The sequence below is a fragment of the Dermochelys coriacea genome, chromosome 2 (assembly GCF_009764565.3).
Source record: "Dermochelys coriacea isolate rDerCor1 chromosome 2, rDerCor1.pri.v4, whole genome shotgun sequence".
NCBI lineage: Eukaryota > Metazoa > Chordata > Testudines > Dermochelyidae > Dermochelys > Dermochelys coriacea.
This window is the reverse complement of record NC_050069.1, coordinates 156,962,216-156,983,563: the sequence shown is the minus strand read 5'-3', so window position 1 is coordinate 156,983,563 and position 21,348 is coordinate 156,962,216. Positions and strand designations below refer to the sequence as shown.

The 21,348-nt window shown below is 39.4% G+C and overlaps 1 protein-coding gene across 5 annotated transcripts in view; it reads left to right on the top strand.

The window, feature by feature from the left end:
• RECK (reversion inducing cysteine rich protein with kazal motifs) overlaps nucleotides 1–21,348 on the top strand; it is a 136,765-nt gene that overhangs the window by 50,291 nt on the left and 65,126 nt on the right. For all 5 annotated transcript variants that reach the window (XR_006279135.1, XM_038389770.2, XM_038389768.2 and 2 more), the window contains 3 exons: nucleotides 14,177–14,210; nucleotides 17,871–18,068; nucleotides 18,405–18,672. Coding sequence is in view for 4 of the 5 variants with exons in the window: in XM_038389770.2 (XP_038245698.1) it covers nucleotides 14,177–14,210; nucleotides 17,871–18,068; nucleotides 18,405–18,672 (500 nt within the window). In the remaining variant the exon portion in view is untranslated. The remainder of the gene's footprint in view (nucleotides 1–14,176; nucleotides 14,211–17,870; nucleotides 18,069–18,404; nucleotides 18,673–21,348) is intronic.

The following is a 21,348-nucleotide window of genomic DNA, read 5'->3' as shown; positions in this document are numbered from 1 at the left end:
CAGGTGCATGATGAGCCTTCAGAGTTTCCTGAAACTGTCCAAACAATTTCTACATTTACTGATGGTAGTATCATTGTAGCTTCAGTATCGTGATCAGATTAGCAACAATTCAAAGAGCTTTTGGGTCCTCTAAATCTAGTACTTTCGTTAATAAAGAAAAAGGCTCATAAATTATTTGACATACCCCTAAAGCATGCAACTATTCTTGGCCTTTGAATGTTCATAGAAACCAGAATGAACATAAATATATTGAAGCTAAGTGGTCAGTATGCTTATCTCTGAAATCCTTTGTTTCTGGAAGTGGGTGGGTGATGTTTTAATTCACTGGCTATTGAAGCAGGGACTTGAAGGTGAATCTTCTAACCACTAGGCTATAGAGTTATTCTCTCTGTCTCAGGCCCAATGACTGTATAAAATACTTGAATAAAGTGGAACTGCCTCAACAGGAGAGATTGAGATAGACCTGCCCCAGAGTATCCCATAGCCCTGTGATCAGGGCACTCTTCTGTGAAGTGGGAGACACCCCTTTTTAAATACCTTCTCCACGTCAGGCAGAGTGGGGAATTGAACCTGAGTCTCCAACATCCCATGGGAGTATCCTAACCCTTAGGCAAATGGTTAGGGTTCTCCCATGGGATGTGGGAGACCCAGGTTCAATTTCGCACTCTGCCTCATGTGAAAAAGGGACAAGGTAGAGGAAAAGAAGCTTGCATCCAGCTGTGATGATGGGAGATCATGAATCTGAGTGTGAAAGATAAAACGTGTTTTCCTGGCTGCCATTCATCTTGTGGAGAATCATAATTTATTTGCAGATGACTTGAGACATGGACAAGAAGATCAGTAAAGGAAGGAATCTGTAGCCAAAACTGTCCCCCCAAAATGGTGATACCATAATTTCCACAGAGACAGTTCTGTTGTCTCTCCCATTCAAGAGTAGAAAATCATCCATTCAGTGACGGATACTTTTCTGTTAGATTAGAGTTAGCACTTCCTTCAGGCTTTTCATTCTCTGTGTCGTCTTCATAATGTAATCAAGAAGATGAGACGTATGGTATATGTAAATCTTATATTTCTGAGGTAAGCTACCAATTTTCATGTTCTGCTTTTCTAGCCGTGTTCATGGAACCACAGTTCACTCTGCCTATTTTATTTGGCTCTTATTTCGGATTAAGGATCAGATCCTTAATTGAAACCCTATCCACCATCTCCACTCCTTCTGCCAAAAGCAGCATGGTTAATTTAAACAATAAATGCTCACCAGAAGTGGAAAAATTTCTATTCACATTTCTATATAAGCTCTAGGAGAGACCTGTTCCTTGAAATGGAGGCAATCTTTGGTGCAAATTTAAGACAATTAAAGCCTTCTGTCTACCTTGCTTCTTAATAGTTTGATATGAGACCTGGTTAGTTTTAGCAAGCCTGGGAAGGCTTTGGCCACTACCGAGACACATCTACTAGTTTATATATTGTGATCATTTAACTTTCCAGGGCTCTTGGTCTTCATTCTTTCTTCCATTAAAAGATAGGTGTTGTAAAGAACCTGTGGGGTTGGAAACAAGCCTCCCTTTTATCCTGTCAAAATTGAAGTTCAGATTGTTTGGGTTCTCTATACAGTCTATTTCTGATAGTATTTTTTTATTGTTATTTTACATCATCTGGGAAAGTGAATAAGCACTAGGCCGGAGGCGGGCAAAGTTTTTGGCCTGAGGGCTGCATCAGGTTTCTGAAATTGTACGGAGCGCTGGTTAGGGGTGGCTGTGCCTCCCCAAACAGCCAGGTATGGCCTGGCCCCCCAGGGACCCCTTTCCCATCCACCCCCCACGCTCTCAGTTCCCTGACCGCCCCGGACCCCCTGCCCCTAACTGCCCCCACCGCCTCATCCAAGCTCCCCTCTGCTTCCTGACTGCCTCCCCCCCTGGGACCCCTGCCCCATCCACCCCCCCATGCTCCCTGTCCCCTGACTGCCCCCTGCCGCCCCATCCAAACCCTCCTCTCCTTCCTGACTGCCCCCCCGGACCCCTACCCCCATTCAACCCCCCCTGTTCCCTACCCTCTGACTGCCCCGATTGCTGTCCACACCCCTGACCACCCCCCAAACTCCCCTGCCCTCTATCCAACGCGCCCCTCCCCCCCACTTCCTGCTCCCTTACCATGCTGCCTGGAGCATCGGTGGCTGGCAGTGCGGCTGCACCAGGACAAGCAGCTGTGCTGCGCAGCACAGAGCACCGGGTCAGGCCGGGCTCTGCAGCCACGCCGCCCAGAGGATTACGCTGGTGGCATGGCGATTTAAGGCTCCGGGGGAGGGGGAACAACAGGGGAGGGGCCGGAGGCGAGCCTCCTGGGCTAGGAGCTCAGGGGCAGGGCAGGACGGTCCCGCGGACTGTAGTTTGCCCACCTTGCTCTAGGCTTTGGTGGATGATCCTCTTTTTCCTGTACTCCATAAGATTTAAGTGGTCTTACACCCACATGTGAAATTCTTGGTGAAGATAGTCACTAAATCCCACTAAACCCAGTACATTTACCTCCTGGCTTTCTTCTTTAACCTCACAATTTACCAACTAATTTAGAGATTGAGAAGGCTTTGGTTAGTAATTTGATAGAATGAAATCGTACTACAAGTTTTCTAGAGTATTTGTAGTTGGGAATATGCCTAAATGGAAATTATTTAAATTGGTTAATCTCTACAGTCAAACTGGTTATGACCTAGCTGGTGTTTGCACAGTAAGAGCTCATTTCACCAGCTAACCAAGTCCACATATAGTACACATAATACAGATGCCATGATGGTCAGTGGGGGATCTAATGCAGGACTGTAAGCACCAAACACCACATGTGCTTCCCATTTGCACTATAAGAGTAATTCCATTAGCTGTCATTCTTCATTCAAGATGCAGGTTATTCAACAATTAAAAAAAAATTGTATTCAGCACTGCAAATGCAGAAGCTTCTCTTCTGATACTGAAGGTTCCTTATGTAGACAGTTTTCAGAGTAGCAGCCGTGTTAGTCTGTATTCGCAAAAAGAAAAGGAGTACTTGTGGCACCTTAGAGACTAACAAATTTATTAGAGCATAAGCTTTCGTGAGCTACAGCTCACTTCATCGGATGCATTTGGTGGAAAAAACAGAGGAGAGATTTATATACACACACACAGAGAACATGAAACAATGGGTTTATCATACACACTGTAAGGAGAAAAGGAGTACTTGTGGCACCTTAGAGACTAACAAATTTATTAGAGCATAAGCTTTCGTGAGCTACAGCTCACTTCATCGGATGTAGAGTCTCTACGTAAAAGAATGAATGGACACAAATCAGACGTCAAGAATTATAACATTCAAAAACCAGTTGGAGAACACTTCAATCTCTCTGGTCACTCGATCACAGACCTAAGAGTGGCTATACTTCAACAAAAAAGCTTCAAAAACAGACTCCAACGAGAGACTGCTGAATTGGAATTAATTTGCAAACTGGATACAATTAACTTAGGCTTGAATAGAGACTGGGAATGGATGAGTCATTACACAAAGTAAAACTATTTCCCCATGGTATTTCTCCCCCCCACCCCACCCCCCACTGTTCCTCTGATATTCTTGTTAACTGCTGGAATTAGCCTACCTGCTTGTCACCATGGAAGGTTTTCCTCCTTTCCCCCCCCTGCTGTGGGTGATGGCTTATCTTAAGTGATCACTCTCCTTACAGTGTGTATGATAAACCCATTGTTTCATGTTCTCTGTGTGTGTGTATATAAATCTCTCCTCTGTTTTTTCCACCAAATGCATCCGATGAAGTGAGCTGTAGCTCACGAAAGCTTATGCTCTAATAAATTTGTTAGTCTCTAAGGTGCCACAAGTACTCCTTTTCTTTTTATGTAGACAGTGTGTCTGACACCCTAATTAGGCAGTTGCCTGCAGCTGATGAGCTCCAAAAAGAGCGAAACCAGTAGGTCCTGCAGTACGGGCCAAAGAACTTCAAAGATTTTCTGATACTACAGAGAAATCTGAAAAATATATCTGGAGAATAAACTCTGTTTGCCTTTTCAATTATTTGTTTAACTAACTGTTATTACTTGAGGCATTTTTTGTTACTAATTTAGCCTAGCTAGCATAAAGTGGCACGTATGTCAAATCTTATTCCTCCGTGGAAGTCATTATGCTATATTGGTGATATCATAATTGTTTTGTGGAAAATACTGTATTACAAATTGAGGATTGCAACTTCACATACAGAAGAAGCAGCCTGAATAGATTCCTTTAAAATAGAGATCATACTTCTGTGATAATGTTATAAATTTTATTTTGCAATCTTTGATCATTTAATGTAAAATGAGGATTTTGAAAATGGAGCACCAGATGTCCTTTTCTTTTTCCTTTCTCTATGAAATTGTTTTTTAGCCTCATTTTCCTATCTGACAGGTGATTTTGCTCTTCATATTCCTTTTTCTGCTCACCTTTTTTGTCGTCTTCTTTCCCTTCCTCCCCCCACCCCCAATATCTCTGTTTTGTGATGGCAGCTTTTTGATCACTGGATACCTTACTTCTGACTAGTTAAGGTGACTGTGCCTCTTGTTATAAAATCATGGTTAGTAGCCCTTTTAAGACAAACTACAATTAAAGACATGGTCAGCTTAATTTACAAATTATACAGTTCAGTTTATGACCATATAGCAGTTTTTAGAATCATAGCAAGGTTAGGGCTGGAAGAGTCTTAATCATGTCATCTAGTCAAATCCAAAGTACTGAGACAGGATTAAGACTACCTAGACCATCTCGGATAGGTGTTTGTCTAACCTGTTATTAAAAACCTCCAGTAACAGGGATTCCACAACCTCCCTAGATAACCAGTTCCAGTGCTTAATTATCCTTATAGCTACACAGTTTTTTCCTACCATCCAACCTAAATCATCCTTGCTGCAAACTAAGTTGATTACCTCTTGTCCTACCCTGGGTGTACATTCAGAGCAATTGATCACCATCTTCTTTATATATTTGAAGACTGGTATCATGTTCCCCCCTCAATCTGGTTTTCTCTAGAATGCCATCCTAACCATGTTTGTATAGCTGCATTCTACCATGTTGCCTAATTATATCAGTGCCTTCTGGGAAACTGGCTAACCCTCAGTGGCACAGAGCTGCACCATGTGGGGTAATGCACTCTGAGATGCTCTACTATCCAGAAAGTGGAAAGGAAGGAGGACTGGCCCACTTGGTACACAGACAAGAAGTCCCGTCCGCCTTGCAAAATGAGGGGTGGGGGGAAGTGTGCTGAACCAATTTCATGAAGATAACCATATTCCACTGCAGGTCTCTTGCTGAGGAGAAATGCTGGTAGCTGTCATGGTTACTCAGAAAAAATTTGGTTGCCTTCTGTGTGATCAGAAGACACCGTCTGAGCAAACCACCCCATTAACTGAGTACAAATGGTTAAATGTTACTGTGGACCAGGCCTAAAAGTTGTCAAGGTCCTGTTTTTAATTTTTAAATGAGTTTGCAACTAAACATTGTTTGTGTCCACACACAACATGGTCACTATTCCTTTAGTAACTATGGCTGCTAATAATGTTGCATCCTTGACAGCAGCCTACTTGTTGCATGGTTGTCTTACTGTAATCCATTTGTAACATTGTTGCTTTATTATATGGTCAGAATCTGCTAACACTGCTCAAGTGACTAGTTTGTTGACCCTTCTGCCCTCCAGTTCCCTGTACAACCAGACATCACAGAGTTTACTACCTTTGTGTATATTTTCTGGTCATGCTCCCCTTTGGGTACTATTGAATAGCTGCCCAGATTTTCCCACTATACATTGATACAAAGATGATCAGGCAGCTTATTTGGTGTAGATGCAAAAACGTAGCTGACAGATGGTTGTGTTGTAGAAAAAAAGCTGATGTGTGGGTATGATTAAAACGTTTATTGTAATCAGTTCAGATGATTATGACAAAATGGTTACAAAACATAATTATACTTATAGAATGGATGTGCACTAATACAGTGGCTTAAATTTTCAAAAATGACTGGTGATTTTGAGTGCCAGTGTTTTTGGGTGCCCAGTTTGAAACATGTTAGTGCCTGATTTTCTATGGGCAGGTGCTCAGCACGTCTGAAAATCAGGTTCCCTTAAGCTGTCCAAAACTTGAGGTGCCCCAAATCACTAGTCACTCTTGAAAATGTAGACTAATGACTTCATGTTCCTGACTTTTCCAGGACAGGCCTTTCATTTCTAAATGGGACTTTCCTGTCATGGTATTGGGGCTCAGAGGAGATTGGAGGAGTTTCACCCTCTTTACAGATTTGTTAATATTTAAATGAGACAATTATATTTGAGAAGTGCAGGGGTAGTAACCTAGAAGTGTGTTCCTCCCCCCCTTTTTTTTAATTGAAACAAAGCTGATGTCTTATAGCTCTAACCAAATGAGAAGAACCTTATCTTTTCCAAACTAACGCTAAGTAGACATGTTGGAATGCTTTATCATTTCATGCCTAATTTATTTATTTATTCATATAAAATTATCAGTGCAACGCAGTACTCAAGGGAGATATTAAGATTCTGAGCTGTTTCTAGAATGCTGCTTTGAAATTGTTTTTAAAAAGCACATGTTGGAGCTAGTCAAATTTTGTTAATATTTTTAACAATGTTTTTTGACTGAAAAACCAGTTTTGGATTTTTGGCAAATTTTTGACTTTTTTTTTTTTAATAAATATTTTTGCTTGTGGAAGAATCCATTTAATTTTTTCAGCCCCACACCCACCTTTTCAGGAGGGAAAAGGTGGTTTTTTGTTTGTTTGTTTGTTTTTTAAAGTGTGATTTTTCCCTCTCTGTCTTTTCCAGTGGCAGGAAAGAGTGAGGGAAGAACAATTAAATTGCTAAATGCTAATTTTGTTGTTTCAATTTAATTTAAAAAAATTGAAAATTTTCAGGAATTAAATTTCGAATTACAAAATGTTGAAATTTTTTAAAAAAATGTTCACGAGCTCTAACTGTAGTTTGAAAAGAGCATGTTGTTTTCTTCTTTTTTTTTTTAAATGCTATAAAAGCAGCCTAAGTCTCACAGAAACCATGATCTTCTACCACATTATAACACACACAATTTTGTGGGTTTTGATAAAGGGACAAACCCTATCCTTTTCATATCTAAAAGTGGACCATTGTGGTTCTACAACATAAGGTTGCAGAAATGTTGGGACCCTGTAGGTCCATACCCGACACTTGCTGTGGAGCACAGCTCCTTTGAGGGCTCCCTGTGTTCCACCATGCTGAAGGTGTGAAGACATTGGATCTGTGGCTTTGCAGATCAATTTGCTACGACCCCTGCACCCACGGGGATGGGGAAGAGTTCCAAGGACATTATTGCAACCTTGAGGCTTTGGTAGCAATAATAGAATTGCTCTGTTTTTACTTTGCAGCTATAGGATGATGATTCTGTGTGTAAAAAACCCTCTTGCCGTGAGTTCTCTCTGTTTCCTCAGCCCAGTGGTGCAAGTATGGCGGTATGGTCCAGTACGCCATACCACTAAGATATTTATAGCCGGTACTCCGTACTGGAAAAACACAGGAGGAGCTGCCAGCACCTCCTCCGGCATGGGGCTGCCAGCACCTCCTCCGGCATGTCTGTACTGTCCCCAGCCCTTCCATGCAGCTGCGTCTCCTGTCTGGGGTCTGTAGAGCACAGCTGGAGGACAGGGCTGGGGGTGGGGTACAGCTGCGCTAGAGGAGCTGCCAGCATGGGGCCTCCCAGTGTCCCCATGTTCTGCTCCTTTCTGTGCTGTGGTTCTGGAGAGCCCTCGGTTCAGAAGTCTCTGGCGCAGTGGGAGGAGAACAGAGCCCCACCCCCAGGTAATGTGGCATGGATCATGGGGAGGGGCCAGGGAGAGCACGGGACTCTGGGCTGGGGATGGGGAGGGGTCATGTGGGGAGGTCACATGCCCCTCCTTTAGCTGGTACCCCCCTTTTGTGTCCCTTCTATGAGTGCAGTGTACTGGAAAGAAATGAATTTTTGAAATGAATGCACCACTGCCTCAGCCCAATTACTTGATTTGGTGAAGAGAACAGGATTTGCCTCACAGGCAGGAAAGGGGTAAAATCTGAAGTAAATCAGGTGAAAAATTGCTACCCAGAGGACTGAAATGAAGATTGATGTGGCGGCAGCAATAGTTTGTGGAAAGCTCTTGACCATCAACTGAAAAAAACTGTCTGTGGCATAATGAGTTACTGCTGTGTACTTGGAAGTAAATATTAAAACAGAAACAGTACTAATGATGATGGGCAATCACTTGTTACCAAGTATGATTATCTTCCATGGGAGTTATGGGTCCTCAGGTGGCTCATAAGGCCAGTCCTTGAACCACAAGTTCTATTGCAATGTGGGCAGATGTTTTCAGGCTTAGCAGGAAGCTGTTGACCATGACTGGAAGTCAGTCTCTCCTTCCTTCTGCGCCTCTTGTCCTCTTCAACTTGTTGGCGAACAAGTTCAAAATGCAGGGGACCATCATGTAGGACTTCACTCCATTTTAAGCGATCCTGGGCAAGTGTCTCCCAAGTGTCAATGTCAATATTACACTTTTTTAGGTTGTCCTTCAGTAAGTCCTTATATCGCTTCCGTTGTCCACCCACGTTATGGTATCCTTCTTTCAGCTGAGAGAATAGGACCTGTTTTGGGAGGCGATAGTCTGGCATCCGGACAATGTGACCAGTCCAGTGGAATTGCTGACGGATGATCATTGCCTTGATACTGGTGGTCTTGCCACACTAATATTGGTGCACCTGTCTTCCCATTTGATCTTCATAATCTTACGAAGGCAGTGTTGATGGTGCCTCTCAAGGACTTTCAAGTGGTGTCAATAGGTTGTCCAAGCTTTGGACCCATACAATAGTGTTGGGAAAATAATGGCTTGATAAACAAGAAGCTTGGTGTCTGTTCGAATGTCGTGATCTTCAAAAATCCTGTGCCGTAAATGAGAAAAAGCTACACTGGCACAGCTCAGGCGATGTTGAATTTCTGCATCAATATCTGCCTTGGATGAAAGATGACTTCCAAGGTAGAGGAAATGATCGACATTCTCCAGTGCCACTCCGTTGATTTTGATAGATGGGGCATGTAATACCTCATTTGGAGAGGGCTGATAGAGCACTTTAGTTTTCTTGATATTAAGAGTGAGACCAAGACAGGCGTAAGCATTAGCAAACACATTCAAGATAGTTTTGAAGATCTTTCTCAGAGTGTGCAAAGATTGCGTTGTCATTAGCATACTGAAGTTCCACAATAGATGTTGTGGAGAACTTACTCTTAGCTTTCAGCCTGCTAAGCCTGAACAGCTTTCTGTCCATTCTGTAAGTGATTTCAAAGCCAGCTGTAAACTTCCCAGCAACTAGGTAAAGAATGACGGTGATAAAAACCGTAAACATGGTTTGAGCCATGGTACAGCCTTGTTTCGCTCCTGTTTGTACTTTGAAAGTGCTGCTCAGAACAGTCACTTTCATGTTATCATGAAGCAATTTTAGGATATTGCTGTATTTATCAGGACATCCAATCTTAGGGAGTACAGTCCAGAGGGCATAGCGATTCACTGAATCAAAGGCTTTCGATAAATCAATAAAAGCCATGTACAGTGGTTGGTTTTGCTCCCGACATTTTTCTTGCAGCTGCCGTGTTGTGAAGATCATATCCACAGTTCCACGACTTGGTCGGAAACCACTCTGTGACTCCAGTAAAATTTCTTCTGACGGGCAGAAGGCAAGTTGCAAGGATCCGTGCCAGAACTTTGCCTGCAATGGCTAGGAGGGAGATACCACGATAATTTCCACAATCTGCTTTATCCCCTTTCTTGAAGAGGGTGACAATCTGGGCATCCCTCATTTCACTGGGTATCTCCTCCTTTATCCACATTTTAAGAATAAGCAGGTAAAGCTGCCAAATTAGCTCTGGTCCACAGTCTTTAAAGATTTCAGGGGGATCCCATCTAGACCTGCTGCCTTGTTGTTCTTCATCTGCTTGGAGGCATTGTGTACCTCAAACAAATTAGGAGGGTCTCCAAGCTCATCCCTAAACAGTACTAAAGGTTTTTAGGGGTATAGTGGAAAAAATGAAGATAAAACTTGGATGCCTTTTTGTGGTAATGATACTGACCTTTGTAAAGAGCTTTGATATCTACTGATGAGAAGCAGTATAATAAGAGCTGGGTGGTGGTGGTATTAATCATTATTTTTTGTTTGTGTACCATTATGCTGAGCAGATAGTCTTTTGAATTTCTGTGTGGTTAAGATATGTTGTTTTAATGGTTTTTAGTAATTGTGTACTTAACTGATGTCTCAAGAATTCATGACACCAATAATCAGCCATTCTGTGGATCAGAAGTCAGCAACAATGGTGACTTGTGGTTAGAATGGCTGATGATTGACATCTCAATAACTCATGAACTTGAATTTATTATAATAACCCTTTTGAAGTTAGAAATGTGTTTGTCTGTTGATACAGTGGAAAATAACTGGTTTTTCTATACAATAAATACATTTTCCACTGTTAACAGAGGAAGTGGACTGTCTAGTTATAAAATATGTAGAACTGTCTTCCTTAGAATCTAGCCTCTGGCTGTTAATTATCTCCTTGAGACTGAAAGTTGATTATGTCAGATAATTTATCAGTTTTATTAGAATGTAGAAAACAGCATTTTGATACCCTGGTCAATGTGATGACTGCACCTAGGTGAGAAAGTCTGGACTTGCAGTTCAGGCCTCAACATAAAATAAACCCTTTTATGTCAGGCAGGATTCAAACAGAAACAAGAATGCTTGAGTGTCTTGTAACTCATACTCAATAGGAGTAAATTTCCTACAGCTTTCAGTTCAGTAAGGAACTCATTTTTCTTTTTCTTTTTTTTTGGCTCCCAGTAGAACTATACAGTCCTTTTCCTACTGAGTTTATATCCCTGCTCTCTGATAACAAAACTTCCTGGTAACAATTAGCCTTACAGGTGAGCGACAGTTTTTTGAGGAGAGTGCTGATAGGTGCTACCACTGAGGCTACCTATCTCTCCTCTGGTTTTCTGAACCAGGATCTTACCCCGTTGGTTTGATAGGTCTCATGCAGGGTATAGCTACCCAGTGAGATGCATTCCCTCTTATGTAATTATGGCTACACTTTAGGGAAGACCAATTTCTCATATTACTGGTGTTTTTATGGCCTCCACAGATGCAGCATAACCATGTAGGAAGATACGGCCCCTGCTCTGTAGAGCTTGCAATCTAAATAGACATACAAAGGGAAAACAAAAATAAACAAAGCCTCCTTGCCCCTCCCCCCCAGACCAAAAGGTCTGGGGTAGCTATGGGAAAGTATGACAGAATGTGAAGATCATGTGGCTACTTATGAATGTCTTTAGCATGGGTGTGTTTGGGGTTGAAATGGAAGAGGAGATGGAACAAGAAAGGGAAAAAGGGAGCAGCATTAATGTTTTTCAGTTTTCTTATCTAAAATAGTCTTACATATAGAACATCATTTTAAAATATCTCCCTGAGAAAAGAAACACATGGGAACTTTGCACTTGATTTCACAGGGAGAAAGATTGGGACATTAATGAAGGAAAATGATCATCTGTTATGTGCCTTTATTTAATATGGCCACATTTGAATCAGTTGAAGCAAAACGTACAAATTTCATTTGCTAGCAGCTTATTCCTCCTTCCCCAGTTTATTCTCTTCCAAGTCTTTCATTGGGATCTATGTATTTTAGCCCCTATACAGCATCTAGTTTTCATTGAAGGTTCTGCTTTTTAATCATTTCTCCAAGAATTCAAGATTCTCCCACTCTTCGGATAAGTGCACTCAGAGCCTTCTAGAAAGGAGCATTTGTTGGGTCAATATCCTTCCCCACCTTCTGGAGGTGTAAAAGGCAGCATGACCTCAAAAAATCTTTTCCTGTACCTTTTAACTGTTGAAGACCCTGTGAGCCCACTCAGGCCCAAATTCTCTGCAGGTATAACTCCACTGACTTCATAACATCTTTATTTTATAAAACCAAATTCTGGGCCAATTTAGACTTTACAGTGTCTCTAGTTTAGTTAATAAAATTTTTAATTGAGAAAATCAGATAAGAGTTTTTAATCTAGACTGTTTTGGCCATCAGAAGCCATCAAAGTAATGTCATTGATTATCGTGATGTTGCAGCAGCAGAGGTTTGGGCACTCACCTAGATACATCTTTTATCACTGTTTTTTCCCTTTATTCCAAACCTTTTTGCATGCTTTTTTTTCTTTAAATAGTATAGTAAGTCAGTTCTGCAATATGTGTTTGATTTTTTTTTTGTCTTTTTAATTGCTGGGCCTGTGCTATGGCAGTTCCTTCTTAGGCTGCTTCCCTTTTCCCAGAGTCAGTCTTCCTCTCTGAGTGATTTTTTTTTTTTTCCCCAAGAGTGTAGATCTAGAGGACATGATCTTGGAGTTGTTTTTTTATTTACTGTGGTAAATAATTTAGTCATTTTTTGCTATCTTAGTTTGCTGAGACATAAAGAGACAAGGCTCGTCTTAAAGCTTCTGCTGAGCAAAAATCTAGATCGATAAGATCCGGTGAAGAGTTTTAATGAAATTTGTAATTAACCAAATTAGAAACACTGAATTCAGATTTGGCCCAGAATTTAGGTTTTATAAAAATAAGGTTCCTCAAAACCTCAGATAATAAAATTGTTTCCAGTTAAATATGCTAAGGGATTTTTAAACAAACATTTTCTTGCAGTGTTTTTGTCCACACATTGTTACATTGGTGTTACAGTATGAGAGTCAGAAATGAAAAATGAATAGATTAATTTTTGTTTGACTTTTCACTGAGCGAAGTGCCAAAAGAAAATAAGTTAAAAATATTTCATTTCTATCAAGCTAAAGTGGACAAAGGTCACGTTAAAAAAACTTTTATTCTAATTGTTGGCATTAAGCTTTTATTTCAAAGAAAATCTGCTGGCAGAAGCACATGCTTTTGGTATTGTGTTGGCATACATGATCGTTAATATATGAGTATAACAAATCAGATGCTCAGAACTTTGCCTCCATGTGACCAAAAAATAGCCAAATGTTTTATATTTAGGAGTAAATACAGTGAATTTTTTTTTTTGTGGGAACATAGGAATATGGGAATTGAAGTCACCTCACAGTTCACTGTGTCTGGTCCTGTTATTGCAGGCAACTCTATTTTATTATCCAGTTCCTAAATTTATCAAGATCAATTTTAAACCTAGGTAATTACACCTTACTGCCGAAGTAATATCAGCATCTAAACGTTCTATACACAAAGACAACTTATTCATGTCCGTAAGAGCTAATTACTTATTCATGTCTGTAAACACAGGCTGAGGTGGCCAATATGGCTTACTGCTTTGAAGGCTGGCCTTGCAATGAGGTCATGCGACTTTCCCCACTTGCTTATTTGGGATTAGAATACAAAATCTGCCTGCCACCTAGTTTACTGGTTGTAACTAGTTAGCCATGTTATCGTCAAGTTTGTGTGTCCATTTTGTGTTTGCACACAAGACTTATCTTTCTCATTTTAGATGAGAAAACACTTTCTTTTTGTCCACTGAACTTCTAAAATATAATTTTCTGAAGTTTTTGGTGACAGTAATATTGTTGTTCTGTACCATAACTGTCATGTCACATGAACTCATAAAATTTTTTTTGAATTTTTCCTGCTGTTTGTACTTTCATTTGCCTCCAAGGGATAGGACTCACTGAAGGCTCTAGTGTGCCGTGCATACTGATTCCTTATGCAGACTAAACTCCCATGGATTTATGTGTGAATTTAGACTGCAGTATTTGTCCCTAAATTAACAGTCATTAATATGGTCTTTGTATATTCTATTCCTTATCTTTGAGGTAGTTTATGAAGATCTTTCTGTCTAGGTGATTAACCTTCCTATATGTTCCATTAAAATATGCAAAAAGAATTTGGAATGATACATGGTCTTTTTAAATTCTTTTTATTTACCTCGTTTCCTTATTTTTTAAGCAAATATGCCCATTTATCCATTATACACTTCTACTTCTACTGTGCTATTTAGGTACACCTTAACAGTAGAATGTTTCTTTAGTGAATTCCTATTTGTTAAATAAATACTGTGTAATGTTAAGAAATTGCTCAACACTTTTATTGATATGTGAAATTTTTTTTGGTAATTGTTTTTTGTTTTGTTTGCAGAATGCTCTTTTTAGTTGCATTAACAGAAACGAGAGTAAGTATTCTCTATATAGTTAAATTTATTAATGTTTATTTTTGTCCATTTTTATTTTCCCTTCTGTATTCTCAGTATTTACACCCCTACACCTGCAAGGGATGGGGGGAGGGAGGGAGCACATGAGTAAAGTTATATGTTTAAGTGTTCGCAGGATCAGGCTTTGTGTGTATTTTTGTATATATATTTAGTTTAGATGTGAATGTGTATATCTGTTTATCTTCTCTAATTTTTTTTTATTACTAGAGGCATTTGAACAGTTTCTTCGAAGTTTATCTGTTTCTGCTACTTTACTTCATTTTATGATTTAAAGTGAAAAATAAGTAACAGGCATAGATGAAACTTCAATCAGCAAAGTTACTGTCTTGCTACAAATGTCTCTATTAGTAGAAAAAGGATGGAGGGGAAGAAATGAAAAAAGTTACACACATGGAGTTCTCTCTTGATAAAACATTTCCCAGGAAGTTTCTCTGTGTATTTAATAATGTGGGAACAAGTATTTTACGTGAATGAGCCAGATTTATTGGATCTCTTGTTTTTTGAATTGGGGTGTAACCTTTTATAACTTTTATGTTGAAATGTCCCCAATTAATATTAAGTTCGTAAAGACAAGAGTGCAATAAAACCCAACTTAGTTTTCAGGTTCCAACATCTAGGTCGGTTACAGAAAAATTTATTTAGATCACTGATTGACACTTTGATAAAAACCAACCTTTATTTAAAAGGAAAATGATTAAACAAACAGGCATGCAATTATCTCTTATATAATACAACAATTATACTTTTTCATCTTTGAGTTTATTAATGAGTGATCAGTCCACTGACTGAAGTACAGTTTTATATTCCTGGATCCTAATGGTATCCTTTTTTGTTACTTGGAGTGTTCTTGCAATTTAGCAAAACTACTCCTTTTATAATCTGTTATAATACTAATTAACATTAAACTGCACCACAGCATAATTATAGTTCTGCCACCTCCTTATTGGCTCTTTACATACACATTCTTTAAATTAACATCTGGGCCAAAGTCCTGCTCATACTATCAATACAGATAGCATTTTAATAAAACATTCATATTCTTAAAAGGAATAATTAAAAAACTTGCTCAAGCTTGTTATAAGCAAAGCATAACGGTAACATTACCCTGGGTCATGTTCTTGCTAACTTTTACTTTCCCATAACACTGTATCTCCAATTTATCTCTAACTTTCTCACACTGCGACTTCGGTTTTCCTGACCCCTCTACACTTAGGTCCAAAACCTAACTTCTGTTTATTTCTTAACCTAAGCTATCCTATAGGTTACAGGGGTCAGCTGCTCTCTTTAGTCCTTCGTGTGTATATTCTAATTGTACTACAATACATGTATGGTTGTATTTCAAATATGTAAAAGCAAAATAACTGAAACTAAAATCTGACTTTTTTCCGAGTAGCAGCCATGTTAGTCTGTATTCACAAAAAGAAAAGGAGTACTTGTGGCACCTGAGAGACTAACACATTTATTTGAGCATAAGCTTTCATAAGCTACAGCTCACTTCATTGGATGCATTCAGTGGAAAATACAGTGGGGAGATTTATATACACACAGAGAACATGAAACAATGGGTTTTATCATACACACTGTAAGGAGAGTGATCACTTAAGATGAGCTATTACCAGCAGGTGTGGGGGTTGGGGGGTAGAAAACCTTTTGTGGTGATAATCAAGGTGGGCCATTTCCAGCAGTTGACAAGAAAGTCTGAGGAACTGGGGGTGGGGTGGGGGGGAAATAACATGGGGAAATAGTTTTACTTTGTGTAGTGACCCATCCACTCCCAGTCTCTATTCAAGCCTAAGTTAATTGTATCCAGTTTGCAAATTAATTCCAATTCAGCAGTCTCTCGTTGGAGTCTGGTTTTGAAGCTTTTTTGTTGAAGAATAGCCACTCTTAGGTCTGTAATCAAGTGACCAGAGAGATTGAAGTGTTCTCCGACTGGTTTTTGAATGTTATAATTCTTGACATCTGATTTGTGTCCATTTATTCTTTTATGTAGGGACTGTCCAGTTTGACCAATGTACATGGCAGAGGGGCATTGCTGGCACATGGTGGCATATATCACATTGGTAGATGCGCAGGTGAACGAGCCTCTGATAGTGTGGCTGGTGTGATTAGGCCCTATGATGGTGTCCTCTGAATAGATATGTGGACACAGTTGGCAACGGGCTTTGTTGTAAGGATAGGTTCCTAGGTTAGTGGTTCTATTGTGTGTTGTGTGGTTGCTGGTGACTATTTGCTTCAGGTTGGGGGGCTAAAGTGAAGAAACAGATTGACAGAGCCAGAAGAGTACCCAGAAGTCACCTACTACAGGACAGGCCCCACAAAGAAAAGAACAGAACGCCACTAGCCATCACCTTCAGCCCCCAACTAAAACCTCTCCAACGCATCATCAAGGATCTACAACCTATCCTGAAGGACGACCCATCGCTCTCACAGATCTTGGGAGACAGGCCAGTCCTTGCTTACAGACAGCCCCCCAATCTGAAGCAAATACTCACCAGCGACCACACAACAGAACCACTAACCCAGGAACCTATCCTTGCAACAAAGCCCATTGCCAACTCTGTCCACATATCTATTCAGGGGACACCATCATAGGGCCTAATCACATCAGCCACACTATCAGAGGCTCGTTCACCTGCGCATCTACCAATGTGATATGTGCCATCATGTGCCAGCAATGCCCCTCTGCCATGTACATTGGTCAAACTGGACAGTCTCTACATAATAGAATAAATGGACAGAAATCAGATGTCAAGAATTATAACATTCAAAAACCAGTCGGAGAATACTTCAATCTCTCTGGTCACTCGATTACAGACCTAAGAGTGGCTATACTTCAACAAAAAAAACCTTCAAAAACAGACTCCAACGAGAGACTGCTGAATTGGACTTAATTTGCAAACTGGATACAATTAACTTAGGCTTGAATAGAGACTGGGAATGGATGGGTCATTACACAAAGTGAAACTCTTTCCCCATGTTTATTCCCCCCGCCCCCCACTCCCCACTGTTCCTCAGACGTTCTTGTCAACTGCTGGAAATGGCCCACCTTGATTATCACCACAAAAGGTTTTCTCCCTCCCGCCCCACCTGCTGGTAATAGCTCACGTTAAGTGATCACTCTCCTTACAGTGTGTATGATAAAACCCATTGTTTCCTGTTGTGTGTGTGTGTGTGTGTGTGTGTGTGTGTGTGTGTGTGTAAATCTCCCCACTGTATTTTCCACTGAATGCATCTGATGAAGTGAGCTGTAGCTCACGAAAGCTTATGCTCAAATAAATTTGTTAGTCTCTAAGGTGCCACAAGTACTCCTTTTCTTTTTTTAAAATCTGACTGTGTCACCAAAACTCTCTCGAGCCCAAGACTAGCTGTAAGGATTTTTCCACCCTTGGTGAACCTAGAAAATATTGGCCCCTTTACCAGCCTGCAGACAGACACAATTTCTATGCCTCTGATAATTATTTTAGTAGAGTTTTCAAAAATGGGGTCCTTCTTTAAAATAATAATATGAATATCATTCTAAGTCTTTAAGTGAATTTATCGATGGAGTACGTATGTTCTTTTTCTATATATTTGTTTCTGTGCACAGGAACACATGGTTGTTTTTTCATGTGTTTCCAGTGGGATCAGTTTGTTGCAGTTATGCAGGACATCATACAAACTGCCGGGAATATTGTCAAGCAATTTTTCGGACAGACTCTTCTCCTGGTCCTTCACAAATAAAAGCAGTTGAAAGTTACTGTGCCTCTATTAGCCCTCAGTTAATACACTGCGTGAACAACTACACACAGTCATATCCAATGAGAAACCCTACAGATAGTAAGTAAAACATTTATAAAATGTTTTTATAACATTCAAAAATAAAAAAATAATTGTATTGAAATGGAATATACAATACATTGTTAGATTTTGGGGTGAGTGTTATTAATTGTTATAATCTATTAATGCCATAGATCACTTCCTGCTTTTCTTCAGATGGTTCAGTCTGCTAGTATTTAAAACTAAAGAAGCATCTGCTTGCTATTGTTGTTGATTTTATTTAAAATGTTTATGAACACGTCATAATGTAAAGCAGCATGGTAAAGAATACATTTGTTGGTGTCATTAGATAGCTGCCAGTGATAGATGACAATTTTTATTCTTTTGAATATTTAGGTTTGTATTGCTGTGACAGAGCAGAAGATTATATCTGCCAAAGTGCTTGTAAAAAGATTCTGATGTCAAAGAAAACAGAACTTGAAATTGTTGATGGACTTATAGAAGGGTGTAAAACAATGCCTCTGCCTCAAGATCCACTTTGGCAGTGTTTTCTTGAGAGTTCAAGGTCTGTTCACCCTGGAGTCACTGTGCATCCTCCTCCTTCAACAGGCCTTGATGGGGCTAAATTGCATTGCTGTTCTAAAGCAAACACTTCCACATGTAGGTCAGTAGCCTTTTCATTACTCCTCCTTCATTATAAACAATTAATAGTGAAAATGCTCCAGAAGCTGCCCAGATAACAAATGTTCTCATTCAAGTATCAAATTGGGGTGGTTTGTAGAAATTCAGCAAATTGGCTCCTCTCCATGGTGTCAGTCATCTTGTGCTCCAGTTTTAACTTTAATGAAACAATATCATTCAGGCTAGAGCTACTCCTTTTATCTTAGGTGAGTACCAACCAAATTTTGGAGAAACACCCAATGAATATGCTGTATCCATGGTGGCTGAGTGCAGTGGCAGATATTGGGGCAGGATGAAGTGGGACATTTAGTTGCTGATAAGAATTAATGGGGGAAGAATAGCTTAAAACTTCAACTACATATATTTTTCCAATTTGACCCACCACAAATATATGCTTGAAAAACTTGCCAATATGGCCTTTACCAGCAAAAGCTGTGTAGTGATTCTGAATTAGAACTGAGCAAACAGTTCATAACATATATTGTATTTGACATAGAATCATAGAATGTCAGGGTCGGAAGGGACCTCAGGAGCTAATGGCATGAGTTTTTTCTAGTCTCATACGTCCAAGCACCATTTAATGCTTGAATAATTAATTTTTAATGATTAAAATGTTCTTATGTTCTTAAAATGATTCATGAATTGAATCAATTAGACATAACTGTTGTGTAGTTTGTGACATAGGTTACCTAAATTATTGTACAAATTATGTAATAATTTATAATAATCCCAGTTTACCCCGTAGGAGAGCTAAATCATCTAGTAAGATTACAGAAACAATACTAATATAACCTAAACAACTATCAGTAATGTCAGTTGTGAATTTTACAATCATTAACAATTTGAAATTTGCTTGTGGCAGATATTCAAGCTAAAAATCTGTTTTGTAAACATTTGCAGTAATAAAGATTGTGTGTTAATGTGCACAGAAAGCAGACCCCAAATGGTTGCAGTAAAATGAAAATTCACGTTTGAATTCAATATATATTTTGAGATTTTTTTTGTCTACTTGCTTGGATCTTCTATAAATGTTCCGTTCCATTTTCCCTCTATATTTGATTCTCATCTGTTATTTATTAAATTTGGTTAAAACTGTAGGTATAGCAGGTCAAGGTTTCAATAAAAAGCCACTGTTTCTTTCAAAATTAAACACTTGCCTGCAAAGCTGCTTAATTTACTATGTAAAATCCAAGATCAGCAAGAGATTACCCATTTGCAAATTTTATGAGCAAAACTGATTTGGACATTTAGAAGATTTTTTGCATGTATTTTAAAAAAAAAAAACCACAAAAACCAGCAACAACTTTTCACCGGTATCTGTTTTGGGTTTTTTCAGAATTCATATGATTTAGAAACACCTTCAGTGCTATAAATGAGTTTAGCCTTAGTGTTTTCACTTTATTTTAACATGTGTTTGAGAGAAGACTCAAATACCTGAAAGATACTATGCCTATGGCTAATTTTATGATTTTTCATTAGGCTTTCAGGCTGTGATAATGTTAAAAGAACATTATTAAGGTTGCAGAGTCAAGCAGTCAAAAGTTAGGAAATGCCAGAAATAAGGTATCTTATACAACCTTAGTTTTATATGTAAGAGGATGCTCTGTGGGGATGGTGCATGCACAGTCTGGTCGGCACTAGAAATGTAAAACACTTGAGCATGTTCTGTCAGCAATTTTAGCTGATAGAACCGAAGAAATCTACTGAGCATGTGCAAACTGTAATTTTTTTCAATGGCTTGTAACTTGGCAAAATTTGGGTGAATTTTCATGGAGATGGCAAAATACACAACCCTGATAGAAAGGTCACCTCTCTAGCCAAATTTCAAGTCCCTGCTCCAAAGTATGCAGGCGCTAGAGCTATTCACAAAAAAGGTCACCAGAATTTAACGTGAGTAGAACAATGTGTTCCCCCTCCCCTCAATCTTGTTCTCTGAACAGCTAAACTGTGTTGAGTGAAATTTTCTAAAAAAAATTCTGCCTGAGGGAGACATAAAATATGTAAAATTTCATTCCAAATTGATGTTTTGCAAAGTTATAAGTAACTGAAAACAGGATCTTATAATGGAGGCATGTCCTGGAGTTATGCAATGCTGCTTTTCCTCCAAGATAGAACAATACAGTGCAGAACAATCAATATGGTATCTTTTTTGTTATTTACTTGATTTGATGTTAAATTCTCAATTTATTTTAGTCTGCCTTCAGTTTTTCAATATGCTGCAGATTTTTATATTTCAATGCGAATTGTATTGTAGTCATCTGGGAGGGGAAGCTGGAGGTCTTGACAGCTGGGTAAGGGACAACTATAGTGTTTGCCAACCAGGATGTTTATAAAATGGTGTGGGTATTTTTAGACCATGAAAACAGCTGAACTTCCTTAAGCTTTGGGTACTGGGGGAAGATAGACATCTTCTCTTGCTCCCCATTTTGGACACAAGTGTATATAATCTGAAATTGAGCAATGGGGTTAGACGTTTTCCCCTCCTTATTGCCATCTGAGTTACCACCGACAGAAATGAGTGGGGCGATTCTCACCTCAGAGTTACTGTTTCAGGCTCTCTGCAAACTTCAGTAGGTATCTTTGCATTGGTTGTACCCACTTCACATTTTAACATTTTCTTCACAGCTAGAGGGTTACTTTGCTATTTAAATGAAAGCTC